The sequence below is a fragment of the Macaca nemestrina genome, chromosome 17 (genome assembly GCF_043159975.1).
Source record: "Macaca nemestrina isolate mMacNem1 chromosome 17, mMacNem.hap1, whole genome shotgun sequence".
Classification (NCBI taxonomy): domain Eukaryota; kingdom Metazoa; phylum Chordata; class Mammalia; order Primates; family Cercopithecidae; genus Macaca; species Macaca nemestrina.
Window position 1 is genome coordinate 40,805,403 of NC_092141.1, and position 16,747 is coordinate 40,822,149.

Sequence of the window (16,747 nt, forward strand, 5' to 3'; positions counted from 1 at the left end):
CATGCCTCTTTTACAGTTTACATTTGAAAGGATGGCTAACCCCGAAGTGTGTGTCCCTTTTCCTTTTATGGATCCAGCTCCAAGAGAGTGCAGATTTGAAATAGCATCTTTTAGTTTATAATATGTGACAGTTTATCACAGAAAAAATTAGATGGAATATAATGTTGGCTATATTCTTAGTAATTTTCATTCATTTGTAGGATATTTTCCTTATGAAAATACACTATTTTATGATGAAATAAATGTTTGGTTACATGACATTCACATTCCAGTCAACTTTCAGAAATGCATTTTTCCACTAACTGGGGCCCTTCTGCATTCTATTTACTTCATTCACATACAGCTTGACTGTCGTACAATATGTTTGTTTATAGATCAACTACTTCATAAAAATGATAAGCAGCAATGCCCTATTTTGCAAAAGGTGGAATGGAGGCTCATTGAATCTAAGTGGTATATATTTAGTGGGTTTTTATTATTATTTTTTTTTTAGTAACAAGAGATAAAAAGATAGACCTGCAGAAAAAACAAACTCAAAGAAATGTGTTCAGATGTAATGTAATTGGAGTGAAAAACTGTGGGAAAAGTGGAGTTCTTCAGGCTCTTCTTGGAAGAAACTTAATGGTGAGAGTTCTTGTAAAATACAATTTTATCCAACAAATTTTTATATTTACAAGTTTATATGTTTTCGTAGCCACTGACATTTTTAGATAATTAGTAGAACTCAATGGCCTATATTAGTCAAGTACAGTCTAAATGTAACAATAATCCTGTTGAACTGTCTTTATCTTTGTTTCATTGATATTAGCTCGTTCATTTGTCTTTTTTTAACCAGTGTTTAAATGGGCATTAAACGACTATAGATGTGAAAGTACCTAACACAGTTCTTGGCATGAAGGAAATGCACAGTAAATATTTTGAATTGAATATTGTTATCTAGTTCTTACTACTCCCTTGAGTAAGAAGAAGAAGACATATTTCTTTTCTTCTTCTTCTTTTTTTTTTTTTTTTTTTTTTTTTTGAGGCAAGGTGTTGTTCTGTTGGCTAGACTGGAGTTCAGTGACGTGATCATGGCTCACTGCAGCCTCAACCATCTGGGCTTAGGTGATCCTCCCAGCTCAGCCCCCAGAGCAGCTGGGACTACAGGCGTGAACCACCAGGCCCAGCTAATTTTTGTATTTTTAGTAGAGATGGGGTTTTGCCATGTTGCCCAGGGTGGTCTTGAACTCCTGAGCTCAAGTGATCCTCCCACCTTGGCCTCCCAAAGTGCTGAGATTACAGGCATGTGCCACCACACCCTGCCGACATATTTCTAGGTGGGTATTCATCTCGATCAGACCAAATTATAGTATAATGAAGATTGCCAGCAGGTGGCTCTAGAATATACTTGCAGTAATAGGGATAGTTTCCTTCCTTTTTAGCTACTGCTTGTACTTTATGCAGAACAAATACATCTTTTTATTTTAGGTCTTAAGAACTAAGAAACATAAAATCAGTATCTCCTTTATACTGATAAGTAGTACACAGTGTAGGGAAGAATGCCCTTTTATTTATAACACACCTGCACATATACACAGAGGTGTTTGTGTATTGTTGAAAACTAGTTACTGCAGATACTGAGATTTTCGGTGTTCTGTTTTCAGAGGCAGAAGAAAATTCGTGAAGATCATAAATCCTACTATGCGATTAACACTGTTTATGTATATGGACAAGAGAAATACTTGTTGGTAAGAAATTCTGTGGCACACAAAAATTTCTAATTATTGGGTACATTTTAAAATGGCTCTTTGAAAACAAATTGGCTTCAATTGAATGACTCTATATAGAACTTGTGTGTGATTTTTTTTTAATATATTTCTTTAGAAAATTATAAAATTTTTTATTTTTTTTTATTTTTTTTATTTTTTTGAGATGGAGTCTCACTCTGTCGCCCAGGCTGGAGTGCAGTGGCCGGATCTCAGCTCACTGCAAGCTCCGCCTCCCAGGTTCACGCCATTCTCCTGCCTCAGCCTCCCGAGTAGCTGGGACTACAGGCGCCCGCCGCCTCGCCCGGCTAGTTTTTTGTATTTTTTTAGTAGAGACGGGGTTTCACAGTGTTAGCCAGGATGGTCTCGATCTCCTGACCTCGTGATCCGCCCGTCTCGGCCTCCCAAAGTGCTGGGATTACAGGCGTGAGCCACCGCGCCTGGCAAAATTTTTTTTTTTTTTTTTTTTTTTTGAGACGGAGTCTAGCTCTGTTGCCCAGGCTGGAGTGCAATGGCCGGATCTCAGCTCACTGCAAGCCCCGCCTCCTGGGTTCACGCCATTCTCCTGCCTCAGCCTCCCGAGTAGCTGGGAGTACAGGCGCCCGCCACCTCGCCCGGCTAATTTTTTTTGTATTTTAGTAGAGACGGGGTTTCACCGTGTTAGCCAGGATGGTCTCGATCTCCTGAACTCGTGATCCGCCCGTCTCGGCCTCCCAAAGTGCTGGGATTACAGGCTTGAGCCACCGCGCCCGGCCCAAAATTTTTAAATAATTTCTTTAGAGACACAGTCTTAACTGTGTTGTCCTGGCTAGCTCTTGGGCTCAAGGGATCTCCCACCTCAGCCTCCCAAGGAGCTGGGACTACAGGCATGTGCTACCAAGCTTGATTTTATTTTTTTTCATCTGGTTTATTCATTAGAATTTTAAGTCTTTTTGGCTGGACGCGGTGGCTCATGCCTGTAATCCCAGCACTTTGGGAGGCCAGGGCAGGTGGAGCACCTGAGGTCAGGAGTTCAAGACCAGCCTGACCAACATGGAAAAACCCCGTCTCTACTAAAAATACAAAATTAGCCGGGCATGGTGGCTCATGCCTGTAATCCCAGCTACTCGGGAGGCTGAGGCAGGAGAATCGCTTGAAAACGGGAGGCAGAGGTTGTGGTGAGCTGAGATAATGCCATTGCACTCCTGCCTGGGCAGCAAGAGCGAAACTCCATCTCCAGGGGGAAAAAAAAAAGAATTTTAAGTCTTTTTATCTATGTGATAATTGCATAGGTATAGATATAAATAAAAATTCATCTATTGGTACGCTTAATTGCACATTAGCTATACCACAATAAGAAAGTGGAAGAAAACGGGCCAGGTGTGGTGGCTCACACTACCTAAGACTGGGTAATTTATAAGGAAAAGAGGTTTAGGCCAGGTGCAGTAGCTCATGCCTGTAATCCCGACACTTTGGGAGGCTGAGTCAGGTGGATCACCTGAGGTCAGGAGTTCGAGACCAGCCTGGCCAACATGGTGAAAGCTTGTCTCTACTAAAAATGCAAAAATTAGCTGGGCATGGTGGCACGTGCCTGTAATCCCAGGTACTTAGGAGGCTGAGGCAGGAGAATTGCGTGAACCTGGGAGGCGGAGGTTGCAGTGAGCCAAGATTGTGCCACTGCGTGCCAGCCTGGGTGACAAAGTGAGACTCCACCTCAAAAACAAAAACAAAAAAGGTGAAAAAAATGAACTCCCCTTTTACTTTCTTCTACTTCTATTTTTTTTTTTTTTTTTTACTTTAAGTTCTGGGATACTTGTGCAGGTTTGTTGCATAGGTCAACCCATCATCTAGGTTTTCAGAACCACATGCACTAGGTATTTGTCCTAATGCTCTCCCTTCCCTTGCCCCTCAGCCCCCGACAGGCCCCGGTGTGTGATGTGCCCCTCCCTGTATCCATGTATTCTCATTGTTCAACTCCCACTTATGAGTGAGAACATGCAGTGTTTGGTTTTCTGTTCCTGTGTTAGTTTGCTGAGAATGATGGCTTCCAACTTCATCCATGTCTCTGCAAAGGACATGAACTCCTTATCTATGGCTGCATACTTCTATTTTTTAAAAAATTATTTCCTGTACTATTGACTAGAAATTAATATGAAAATCCTGCTAATGCTTGGTAGTTTACCTATAATCTGAATCAAGTTTATTTAGCAGGGAAGGGAATATTTAACAAATATGTTAGCCTTAAAAATGTATAGGCTACTCTAGGCACACTGCCTGTGGGTTAGCCCTGCTCTGCAAGTAGCAATAAAATCAAACAAACAATAAAAAAAGTACAAAAGAAGGGCTGAAAAGATACCATGAAATATAGTAGAAGGACAGTTATATGGGCCGGGTGTGGTGGCTCACACCTGTAATCCCAGCAAACTTTGGGAGGCCGAGGCAGGTGGATCACCCCAGCCTGACCAACATGGAGAAACCCTATCCCGGGCTGGTCTCAAACTCCTGGGCTCAAGCGGTTTGCCCACCTCAGTCTTCCAAAGTGCTGGGATTACAGGTGTGAGCCACAGTGCCCATCCCTGAATTTTACTCTTGTTGGAGATCATTATATCATAGATGGAATATTTAAGAAATTTTATAATAAACACCAAAGAGTGGCAGTGAAACAGAGCAAAATGACCTTACTGTAAAGAGTTATTTGCTTTTTGTTTTTGATTAGTGGGGGAGAAAAGGTGGTGTGGTAGAAAGAAAATAGATTTGAGAATCATATCTGAGTTCAAATTTTGATTTGATAACTTCCTAGATGTGTACCATGGGCAGCTGACTTAATCTTTCTAGCCCGTCTCCTTTTCTGTAGAATGTAAACAATGCATGTAGAGGGTCTGCTGCCACACATTAGTCACTCACTAATACTAGCTGCCATTGAATCTTTTTTTTTTTTTTTTTTTTTTTTTTTTTGAGACAGGGTTTCACTTCTGTCACCCAGGCTGGAGTGCAGTGGCACGATCTTGGCTCACTGTAACCTCTGCTTTCCAGGCTCAAGCGATTCTCCTGCCTTAGCCTCCCCAGTAGCTGGGACTACAGGCACATGTCAGTGTGCTTGGCTAAGCTTCCACAGAATCTTAATCACCATTTTTAGTCTACAGAAACAGAAGATACTTATTTGTCTATACTTTCTACTTTTAAAAATGGCCCGAAAAGTTATGCTTAACCAGTACTTTTAAAGCTAGGAAATCCAGGGGAGGAAGTAATAAGCTATCATGACTTAATATATCAATATTATGATACTTATATATTTCATTGTCTTTTTCTTTTACAAGTTGCATGATATCTCAGAATCGGAATTTCTAACTGAAGCTGAGATCATTTGTGATGTTGTGTGCCTGGTATATGATGTCAGCAATCCCAAATCCTTTGAATACTGTGCCAGGATTTTTAAGGTTTGTTGCTCCTACAGACTATGACTAAATGTAACTTCATATGGAGTTTTTATGGAATTGCAGTGTGGTGTTTCCTAATCACAAAAATGCAACAAAATCATGTGTGGAGCTTTTTAAAAATACATACATCTTTACCCTATCCCTAAAGGTTCTGGTTTTGTTCTAAAGTGGTAGAGTCTCAGACCTATATATTTCTAAAAGTTTTCTACATGTGATTCTGAGGTGCTTCTTGATTGAGAACTTTTGCATTAATGCAAGGTCTTCCTGGCTGTTAAAGTTACATATGTCTGCCTTCTCTCTGATGAAAAAAAAAGAGTAGTACGTATGGATTATATATTGCCAAATATACCAAGAATAACAGCCAGAGGAAAAGGATAAACCTGAAGCTTAGAAAGTCTATCAGTCACTTAGAGATTATGAAATAGCAAAAAACTGGAAATAATCAAGATGGCTGACAATGGACGATGATTTACTGAAGATAAAATAATCTAGTGGAATATTAGACAATATTTAAAAAATAAATTAAAAACAATAAATGGAAAATTAAAAATGGTTTTGAATTCTGAAGAATATGGAGGACACAGTATTACATTTTTAAGTGATTATGTCCAGCATGACTGCAACTGTACAAACACCATATGAATACATGTGTTCAAGGACTAGAGGTGATATGAAAAAATGAAAGTAGTTTTTATAGAAGAATTTAGGTGGATTTCTTCATATTTCAAAATAATGTGTGTTTAATGTGTGTTTTTAATTACTTTTTTTTAAATTGTAATCTAAAGAATCAGTATAGGTCTGTTTTGTCATCCGCATTGGAAAAGTGGTCTGGGTCTTATTTATTATATGAAATTTACCTAGACTACTGCTAATCTTTGCCTTTTGGTTCATTTTTTCGCTTTGAAACTACTGTTGCTTTGCCTCTCTGGAGGAAATGTGTGGTTCACATTTAATTAAATAGTAATTTTTGAACTTATTATCAGATTTTGATTTCATTTTTTATTCCATAGCAACACTTTATGGACAGCAGAATACCTTGCTTAATCGTAGCTGCAAAGTCAGACCTGCATGAAGTTAAACAAGAATATAGTATTTCACCTACTGATTTCTGCAGGAAACACAAAATGCCTCCACCCCAAGCCTTCACTTGCAATACTGCTGATGCCCCCAGTAAGGATATCTTTGTTAAATTGACAACAATGGCCATGTATCCGTAAGTACTTGCTCTGTCTTCATTTTCATGTTGCATGGTTCATAACATTGCATGCCATTATTAGCCATGAAGGGAATATCTTTGTCACATAGGAATTGTTCAGCAACAGAAAGATACTTTGTAATGAGAAGGTACAAATGTGAGTAAATGCAAGTTTGGTTTGAATGCCTCAATAGAACAATATAAACAGTACTTCTGGCAATATTTTTATATTTTTGAGCAGGCTCTAACTATCTTAATAGGATAGTACAATAAAACACAACGCCCTACCCAGCATTAAAAAATAGTTTTACTGGAATAAAATGGGGTTGGCATCATGTTGTTTTATGCTTATAAAGCATTTTCATATGAACAAAGTTTATTTTTACATTTTTCTGTTATTGACCTTCGGTATATGAAGTTTTCTAAAATCTTTTATTAATTTATGTTGAAATTATGGGTATGCTTGAGTTCAGGATATGTCTTTTTTAAGTGCCGTAAAGAGTAGTTGTAATTGGAATTTCTACTGTATAAATGTTTTACATTAAGTGTTATGAGCCACAAATTTCATGTACATTTATTATATATCTATACATGCATATGCACAAGCACATAACTGTGGTCATCTCTGTAGTTTACTAACTGCCTTAAAATTGCATGGTTCTTAATGGCATTTCCCTCAAGTAGTGTGTTTGTATAAATTCTGTTTTGTAACTAAATAGTTTTTCAGGCAGTGCGTTTCTCAGGACTTTATAGCTTATTCTACTTATTCTTATGTTAGTCTCTAAATTATTTTTCTTCTTATAAAAACTGTAGTGTAAAATAGAGTAATAATCAAACATTGCTATAAACCAAGACTGACATTTTTCAAAAAGGTGTTGATTTGTACAGATTTTTAAAGTCAGAGTTAACTTTACTGCTATTTTATTACCTAATACTTTTTTTAGATGCAACAAACCCTTGAATTTCTATTTGTATTCGAAGACAAGTCATTCCTATTATTATAGAATAACCAAAACCTTATTTATGTTTTACCTTTGCTTTAAAACTCTCATGTATGTTATCTACAGAGAGGATCATTACAGAGACAGACTCTCCCGAGACATGGGCCACACTGATAGAATAGAGAATTTGAGAAAAATCTGGGTCTTTCTAAAAACTGCTTTGTAAGTTACTTTTTCTTTATGACTTCTGTGGGATTTTGTTGATATTTTCTTAGAGAATGACCAAATCTCCTTTCTTGCCATAATTAACATTTAGTAATTATGTAGAAACGCACTGCTTGGTCAGGCTTGCTGCCTAACTGTATATTACGTTGTCTTCCTTACTATATAAATGTACTTCTTTAATCTTGTAGTTACAGTAACTGCAACTGTGTTTTTACATCTGCATTTTTAAAACATGTTATTGTAATTCTCTGTGTGTGTGTGTGCGCGTGTGTGTGTGTGTGTTATATGATAAATGTACATACATGGACCACTTGTTTATACGGTTAATCCCAAACTACTTCTCATGAAGCATCTCCCTGTTGCTAAGCATACTTTGCATCTCTCCTTTTTGGTGGGTGGAGCCTTGTGTATGTTAAAGAATCAGATTTGATTTATAAAATAACAGATGGATTCCAGTATGACAGCTGGCAGTGACTTAGTAGCAGTGATTTGTTCATCATCACAAGTCAAAAAAAAAAAAGAAAAAAAAAAATGAAAAAGGAATGTCTTGAGACTATACAGATTTTTTTAAAAATTAATTCTTGTTTTTCTTCATGTTGGGAATTAGGCATTATTGGAATGCTGCTAATCGCCACAACCATGCCACCGTGTGCTGTGGTCTCATCAGATCTCACAAGCTAAGCCAAGTCAGATTGGGCCAGTCCTTTGACTGAGAAGCCTATAAAAAAATGTTCAGGTGTTACAGGAATTGATGTCATTGATTCATCAGGTGGTGCTCTTCTGAGTGGGTTCTGAGCCAGTACCTCTTCATGGGTGGTGTGATGGCTTTGTATGAATGAGTGGCTCTGACCACTGAACAGTCATTGGAGACCCCCTACTTTGGTAGTTAGAGCTGAGGTGAAATGGGTTGTCCCCTGTGCCTGCACCAACTAGTACAACTCTACTCAACCAGAAAGGAGTCAAAAAGCCTCCCTAAATTTCATATCTAATTTCAATTGGATCCATTGTTGATTTTTACATCCTTACCCAGAGTTTCATACTGTCATATTTAGCTGCTGTGTTTGGGTAGCAGATGAAATCAACCCTATATTTTATTTGAGTAGAAATTTATAAAGCACCTTGATTTAGTTCCTTTGAGAGCCAGGGTGCTTGATGAAGTAAAGACGTTGTTGTTCACATCTTCTCAGGGTTGAATATACTTGTCTTTTGACTCATTTGTGTATTTATCATTCTTCTCCTTCCTGGTTTTCAGGCATGTGTGTATGCTGAGGGAGGAGGAGGAGGGAATGGTTATTTAAACGCTAGCAAACTTTGTCCTTTTGGTGGGTGCTTATGGCTTACTCAGTTTTTCTTTTTATTAATTTAGACAAGGGTGCCATCTATTGCTGTGCATATTTATTCCACAAAAATCCATGTAATAATAATTCCATCCCCCCTCCAAAAAAAGCAAAAGTGTCAGCTAATTTCCCCTAGATTTTCTACAGGGAGGGAGGAGGAAGCTATTACTGTTTATTATGTTTTTGGTAAATGTGGAATTCTGCACAACTTTAGCATGCCCCACACTGTCCTTTTCCTTTCTACAAAGAGTGTTGCTTATGCCTAAGTCTTTTTTTTTTTTAAGTTGGCACGCCCTGACTTGTGCCATATTTGTAAGTAAGAACTCAACTCCTGTCCTTCTGTGTGTTTTCGCAGCCATGCCCGGTTACGCTGTATGTGCACCTGCAACAGGTGTACATTTTGCATCTGTCAGAACTTCCTCAACTCAGACTTGCTGCAATCTGTAAAGAACAAAATCTTCACTGCAGTTCTTAACAGGTTCTTAACTTTATTTACTGGGTACCAGGCATTCTGTTAAAATACAAAAGAAAAAAGTGGATAACTATTTATTATACAGATACTCACTACAAAGACAAGCTGACTGATGCCCAACTAACTTCCACTAAAATTCTCACTGTGATGACAATGTTTAGTTTTGGAAGCATCCTTAATAATGTTTTAAAATTAATAGGTATATTTAGAGGACTGTAAAATAAGATTTTGGATGATTTTTTTCATAAGGAAAATAAATTATCTTTCCTATTAAAAGATAATATGTATAGGGAAATTAAAATCTTTTGGCTGTGAGTTATAGAAATAATAGAAATAGATTAGGACTTTTGTAGTAAAGAAAAGACACATTGATCCTAAATGAAAGATATTATATTATACTGTACTCAGCTTACATTGAAATAATATATCTCATTAAAACCATAGTAATGCAAACAGTATTTTGGGTTTGAAAAAATATTCTATTCTTGAAACCATTTATAATTATAATCTACTTTTACTTTTAAGCACCTGGAGTGTTTATTTGAAAGAACATGGTTTCTAGACATGAGGATAATAACCAGCTTTAAGAACTCAAAGGAATATGGAAAAGAGAAAAAGATCTGTAGTACTGGTTTTTTAGGTCTTTATAATTGAACCAAAAGCATGAAGTAATCCTATAAAGTAATATGCTTTTAAGAAAGAAAGAGAAAAAAAAAAAAGGATGCATATATTCCCTCAAAGCAATAATCTTGGAAGGTTGTATTCTTATTCTGATCATGCTACCTTTGTTCAAAACAGTTTTACATTTTTTGAGCATTTAGGAGCTGAATACTAATTTGTACCTGATGTCATATTTATATGCATTAGGTTTTTGAAATCATTTAAAAGTCATTGGGAGCTGGGCTGGATTAAGATGGATGTCAACCTAAATATTCCGTTTTGGTTAGAAATGGGTCAGTTATTTGGCTCACCATTCGGACACTCACTGAGGGCTAGACTTTATATCAAATGACCATAGTTTGTATCCACCAGCAATATAGTGGATATGTCTGTGAAACAGTGAGTTTATTTCTTCTATGAGTCAGAAACTGATTTTGAAGGCATTCTAAGAGTTTCAGTGATGTTTCGAGCACTAGCAGCTCTGGAATAAGAATGCAACCATCTCAGGTGACTGCTTTGAAGGGATCACCACACTCATTTGGTGGCAAAGTTCTGCTTCTGTGCTTCAGCACCTTGTAAAGTAGTAACATAGACAGATTCTCTCATGATGACTGACAGAAAATGCAAGGCTAGTTCAAACCAAACAACACTCAGGTGCTCCAGTTTTGGGAATCGTTGAGTTGGAAGAGATTCTGGAATTCATCTGGCCTGACCTCCTGTTAGAATGCCTTCCTGCAAGCCTTCCTGAGAGAGTGCTGTTTATCTGCTGATGGCTTGCCTCATTGGAAAGCGTTTTTGCTTTTGCTTTTATTATTTTTTTTTAACTAAATGTTTTCCCTATAACTTTCTCTCTTTAGTTTTAGTTCTGCCCTTTAGAACAACATACGACTATTCTACTCCCTCTTCAACATAGCAATCCTTCAGGCATTTGAAGACGGCCATCATGTCTCCCCTAATTTTCTCTTCTCCAGGTAGAACATCCCCATTTCTTTCAGCCTTTTCTTAAATTAGATGGTTTAGTGAACTCATCATTCCTGGTTGTCTTCATTTGAAAGCCCCTTAGGTTTTCACAGTACCTCTTAAAAGGTGCCACCAAGAATAGAAAGCAGTGTTGCACTTCTAGTGTGAGTAGTCCAGAACAGTGGGCAGCTGTGTTTCACAATTAGGACGGCATCTGTCTAGGGCATGAATTAACTTTTTGGCAGTCCCATCCCACTGTTGACATATATTATCTTGGGGTTAATTAAAGTCAGATGTTTTTCATATGAAGAGACAGATGTCTCCTCCTTTCTAATTGTGTATTTGGCATTTTTTAGTTGATGCTTTAAATCTAAATGCAGATACATACATATCTCTATCAAATGTCATATTCTTCTTTTTGATCCATTTGTTCTAGTTCAATCATTTCGAACATTATTTCTGTCATTTGTCCCATTATATATCTCTCTAAGCATTGTGCTGTTTGCAAATTTGGTAGATATGTACTGTCTTTCAAGTTACTGATAAAAAAAAAAGATGTTGAATACGCAGAGGTTGGAAAGAGGGAGAGTACTAAACTGAGCAAGCCCTATAATATAATGACAGGTTCAAAATTCTTGGGAAAGGATTTTTCAGTCAATGAAAAATATGCTATTATCCAGCCCACATTTTATCTTCCTATCTTATCAGATATTTCATGAAGGATTTTTCTAAAATCAGTATATAATTTCTTCCATATTCCTCTGATCTACCAATATCATAATTTTATCTAATTAGCAAGCAACATCTATTTGATATCTTATTTTGGTGGACTCACCTTGGCTCCCCATAATTGCTGATCACAAACCACCTATTTTTTTTTTTTTTTTTTACCTATTCTAGAAACTCTTGATTGTCCATAATTACAGATTGATTCATCGTCTGTGTCCCTGGTGACAATTTTATTCCTAGATTGGTTTAGTTAGCTTTCAAATAAAATTGGTTTAGTTAGCTTTCAAATGAAATAGGATAGATTGTGCATTAAATGAATACAATTGCACATAGTAAATTATATAGTGACCCTCAAAGAGAAATCAGTAAGTTTTGGTCATACCTGTTTATAAACTGGTAGTAATTTAATGGTAATGTCAGCACACATCCTGACATCTGGTAATCAAGAATGGAAAGAATGAAAACAACAAGTAGAGGATCCAGTGTACTTTTCAAACAGCTCCTTCCTTATCCCCGTTAGTATTTCAATTATTTAAGAGAAGTACAGTGGAATTTTAGGGGCTGCATACTGGAGTTTCTTCTACTTTATGAAAGGTAAGTAAGATAGGTAGGTGGGGGCCAAAAACTCAGTGCCCACAGGTCCTGGATGGATAATATAAAAGAATGAAGGTGGCCAAGTATAAGAAACAAGGAGAGGTGGGGACTGTGACAGGCACTGTCTAAAAGAGGCAGCTACCACTCAGCTCTGGCCATTTGTTGTTGTACAGGTCTGGTGTTGCCAGATTTTCTGGTTTTACAAGAGACTGGAAATCAAGGCTTTGGTGTGAAATTTCCTGATATTTAGAGATTAGCAATTAATTAACAAATTTTTAAAGTACTAATCAGAGCAAAGCATGCTTATGGTCCACCAGCTTGCAACCTCAGTCTTAAGGTATGGCCTAGTTGTGAAAATGGAGGCCCAGGAAAAGGACACCTACAGAATGAAAATGTCTCTGGTCCCATCACCACCACCACCATTTTACTCCTTTTCCATGAAAAATTGGAAAAAGTTATTGGGTGGTGGGATGAGAATGGAACCACTTTTCCCTGTTAACTTCTCAGGTTTTGGCAGCTGTTATTAGTTGGTCACTATTGGTTTCCTGTGTTAGACATATCCTAATGTTAAGCACAAAAAAGACTGATTAAGTAAAAGTCATTTAAAACTTTTTCACTGTAGTTTATTCATAGGGAGGGTGGAGGGTTCTCACTTACCACTAGGTCCTAAGTCTTTGTTTTTAGATATCAGAACTACCATGCTTAGTGTTTGATTTAGAATTGTAAAAGAGCAGTTCTAAAAGGCTTGTCTTTGTTTGTTTGTTTGTTTGTTTGTTTTTTGAGATGGAGTCTCACTCTGCCACCCAGGCTGGAGTGCAGTGGCATGATCTCAGCTCACTGCAACCTCCACCTCCCAGGTTCAAGTGATTCTTGTGCCTCAGCCTCCTGAGTAGCTGGGAGCACAGGCATGTGCCACCTTGCCCGGCTAACTTTTGTATTTTTAGTTTCGCCGTGTTTCAAACTGGTCTCGAACTCCTGACCTCAGGTGATCTGCCCGCCTCAGGCTCCCAAAGTGCTGGGATTACAGGTGTGCGCCACCTCGCCCAGCCGTCATTTTTATTTAAGTAAAAAGTTTCATTGAATGTCTGCAAAGAATTAAATTAGTAGACAAGTATTGGTCTCAAATCAGCAATTGTTTTAGAGTGCTTGTAAAAATTTTGGTCACTGAAATACAAATTGCTACCAGATATGATACATGTTTGATTGAGGCCACATTCTCTTATTACCCTACTCTCTCCTAACCCCACCTTGATTTGGTTTATTCATTCAGAGTACTTAATTTAAGTACCTGCTTTGAATAGGAACCTGCTGTGAACTGGGGCAAAATTTGAAAATGAAGAAGATATGGAACCTGCTTTTACGCATCTTTCTAAATATTATGTCTCTAAGAAAAACATTTTTTAACTTTGCTTATATTTTCAGTGATGTTAGTCCTTCATGCTAAAAAGAAAAGTGCTATATAACCTGATAATGAATTAGGCAGTTTCAAGAGGTTAATTTCTGCAAGTGTTTTTTCTTTTATGAGAAAAAAATTGTCTTTTTTCTTGAACTTATTTACTAACATTATATATTTTAAATATAGAAATAATAAATTATTTCCAATTTAATTGAACGTATATTGACTTTGACATGTGAGAGTAGTATTAAACACACATCTATCTCACATGTAATCTTTCTCTTGGTAATTATGATCTCACTCTTAGATCTGGATAGGTTTATGTTTTCCTTTAGACTAATTTATGAGTAACTGGAACTATTTGAATTTAAATACATTTGGAGAATGATTAACATGTGGTCAGATGATTTTAATCTTTGGGACTGCTTTCATTTCAAGTGGTATAAATTACATTACTGGAGAAAAAGATCTTTTGAATATATTTTATATTTTAAATATCTGTTAAATTTGAAAGTGATTATATATAGATGAGCTTGATTGTTGGTTTGAACTACCCAGGATTTTTATTTGTTAAGTATTTATTACTCTGACTTGAGAACACTCCTGCTTTGCATGAGAATGTTTCTAGATTGTAGTGTGTCGTGAACTTTAATTTGTCCTTTTTTTAGATGTTTGTTTTCATTTGTTTGTTTGTGTCACTTAGTAATTTTTTAATACTCTCAATCTCCTTCCCAGCTAAGTTTTTGTGTATAATCCCATCACTTCCTCTAACCTGTTATTTAATCAAATATTGTTTATTTTACAGTTTGTTATTTGGGCATGATTTCCTTTGTGCATGTTTTGGTTTTAGGATTTCTTTCATTCTATTTTATTACTTGCATTAGCCATATACATTGTTGGTTCGTGCTACTTCTTAAGTTCAGTGGCAGCATTAGAGTTTGACAACCAAACGCATAGTTCACACTGAGTATTTACAGAGGCCCAAAAGCGTGATGGACAGCATACCTATTGCATTTTTTACCCTATTTATAATGTATTTTTAGATTAAATATGTGTGTGACATTTAAGCCATTCATTAATGACTGACTTCATTCACCCATATTGCTTTAATAATCACCCAAGTTCTTCCTTTATGTAGCGTGAAATTCATTACTTAATATAGGAGTCCTTTGTTGAAAAAAGGATTTTAATATTGTCAGACAAAAATGAACTGCTTTTTCATAGGATTGCCTTATGAAGAGGATAGGTTTCTAAAAATCTTAATGTTGTTAAATGTTGGAAATCTAAGAGTCCTTGGAATATTACGTTATAGTAAAATATTTTATCCAAGGAAGTCCTGCGTTAGTTTCTTTTTTTTTTTTTTTTTTTTTTTTTTTTTTTTTTGGAGACGGAGTCTCGGAGTCTCGCTCTGTCGCCCAGGCTGGAGTGCAGTGGCCGGATCTCAGCTCACTGCAAGCTCCGCCTCCCGGGTTCACGCCATTCTCCTGCCTCAGCCTCCGGAGTAGCTGGGACTACAGGCGCCCGCCACCTCGCCCGGCTAGTTTTTTGTATTTTTAGTAGAGACGGGGTTTCACCGTGTTAGCCAGGATGGTCTCGATCTCCTGACCTCGTGATCCGCCCGTCTCGGCCTCCCAAAGTGCTGGGATTACAGGCTTGAGCCACCGCGCCCGGCCAAGTTTCTTATGAAACTTATTTATTCCCTTGTATGAAGGTCCTTATAAGATTGTTCGTGAATTTGTATACATAGTTATATATTTAAAGTTATACAAGAGTTTAATAGATTTCATTAAGTAAGCTGCTGCTGCTTATAATTTTTAAATTTTTTGTCATTTGGTTAATATATTAAAGGACATGACAAGGTGAAGTTTGTCTTACGTGATCGTTAAGTATCACTAGTTAACATATAGATATTGGAGCATTTCCTTTGTATTCATGATCATCTGTAAATTCAGATTGTTCTAATGCTTGGTGAAGCATTTCTTGACATTAGTACACACCCGTGTCCTTTCCCAAAGTGTGTTACTATTTAGGCATGCTCAGTTAACAGCTTGCTTATGGTTTGTTTTGAAGCTGCTAGACACTGTATATTGATTCCTTAACCTATTTATCCTATTAAATATTTATCCTAATAAATATCCTATTGAAATATTTTATGCCTATTGGCTCAGTTAGGAGAATTGTCCTTATTAAAATTGTTATTAGCTATAGTGGCATTATTATTAAAAGTAGATATAGAAAATATGGCCAGGCACTGTGGCTCACGCCTGTAATCCCAGCACTTCGGGAGGCCAAGGAGGGCAGATCATGAGGTCAAGAGATTGAGACCATCCTGGCCAACATGGTGAAACCCCGTCTCTACTAAAAATACAAAAATTAGCTGGGCGTGGTGGTGCGCACCTGTAGTCCCAGCTACTCAGGAGGCTGAGGCAGGAGAATTGCTTGAACCCAGGAGGCGGAGGTTGCAGTGAGCTGAGACCGCACCACTGCATTCCAACCTGGTGACAGAGCAAAGACTCCATCTCAAAAAAAAAAAGAAAGAAAGAAAATACTTCACCAGATTGAAACATTTGGAGAAATAAAAGCAGAGAGTTCAGAAGACTTTTTTTTTTTAAATTTCTAATATTTTATTTTATTTTATTTTTTATTTTATTTTATTTATTTTATTTTTTTATTTTATTTTATGATAGAGTCTGACTTTGTTGCCCAGGCTGGAGTGCAGTGGCCCTATCTCGGCTCACTGCAACCCCCACCTCCCAGGTTCAAGCGATTCTCCTGCCTCAGCTCCCAAGTAGCTGGGATTACAGGTATGCACCACCACACCTGGCTAATTTTTTGTATTTTTAGTAGAGATGGGTTTCACCATGTTGGCCAGGCTTATCTTGAACTCCTGACCTCAAGTAATCTGGCTTCTTCTGCCTCCCAAATGCTGAGATTACAGGCATGGGCCACCATGCCCGGCCTCAGAAGACTTTTTTTTAAGTGGAATATTTGAAAATAGAAAAGGGCCAAGTGCAGTGGCTCATGCTTCTAATCCCAGCACTTTGGGAGGTCAAGGCAGGAGGATCACTTGAGCTCAG

The 16,747-nt window shown here is 37.3% G+C and overlaps 1 protein-coding gene across 11 annotated transcripts in view; it reads left to right on the plus strand.

The window, feature by feature from the left end:
* The window catches only part of LOC105485218 (ras homolog family member T1), a 109,473-nt gene that overhangs the window by 60,223 nt on the left and 32,503 nt on the right, over positions 1 to 16,747 (plus strand). For 4 of the 11 annotated variants that reach the window (XM_071082676.1, XM_071082680.1, XM_071082682.1 and 1 more), the window contains exons 15-20: positions 494 to 624; positions 1,644 to 1,727; positions 5,042 to 5,161; positions 6,172 to 6,374; positions 7,424 to 7,519; positions 9,215 to 9,337. In XM_071082676.1, coding sequence (XP_070938777.1) covers positions 494 to 624; positions 1,644 to 1,727; positions 5,042 to 5,161; positions 6,172 to 6,374; positions 7,424 to 7,519; positions 9,215 to 9,337 — 757 coding nt within the window. Of the gene's footprint in view, positions 1 to 493; positions 625 to 1,643; positions 1,728 to 5,041; positions 5,162 to 6,171; positions 6,375 to 7,423; positions 7,520 to 9,214; positions 9,338 to 10,848; positions 10,963 to 16,747 lie in introns of all 11 variants that reach the window. The other 7 variants (XM_071082674.1, XM_071082677.1, XM_071082683.1 and 4 more) reach the window with 5 other exon arrangements.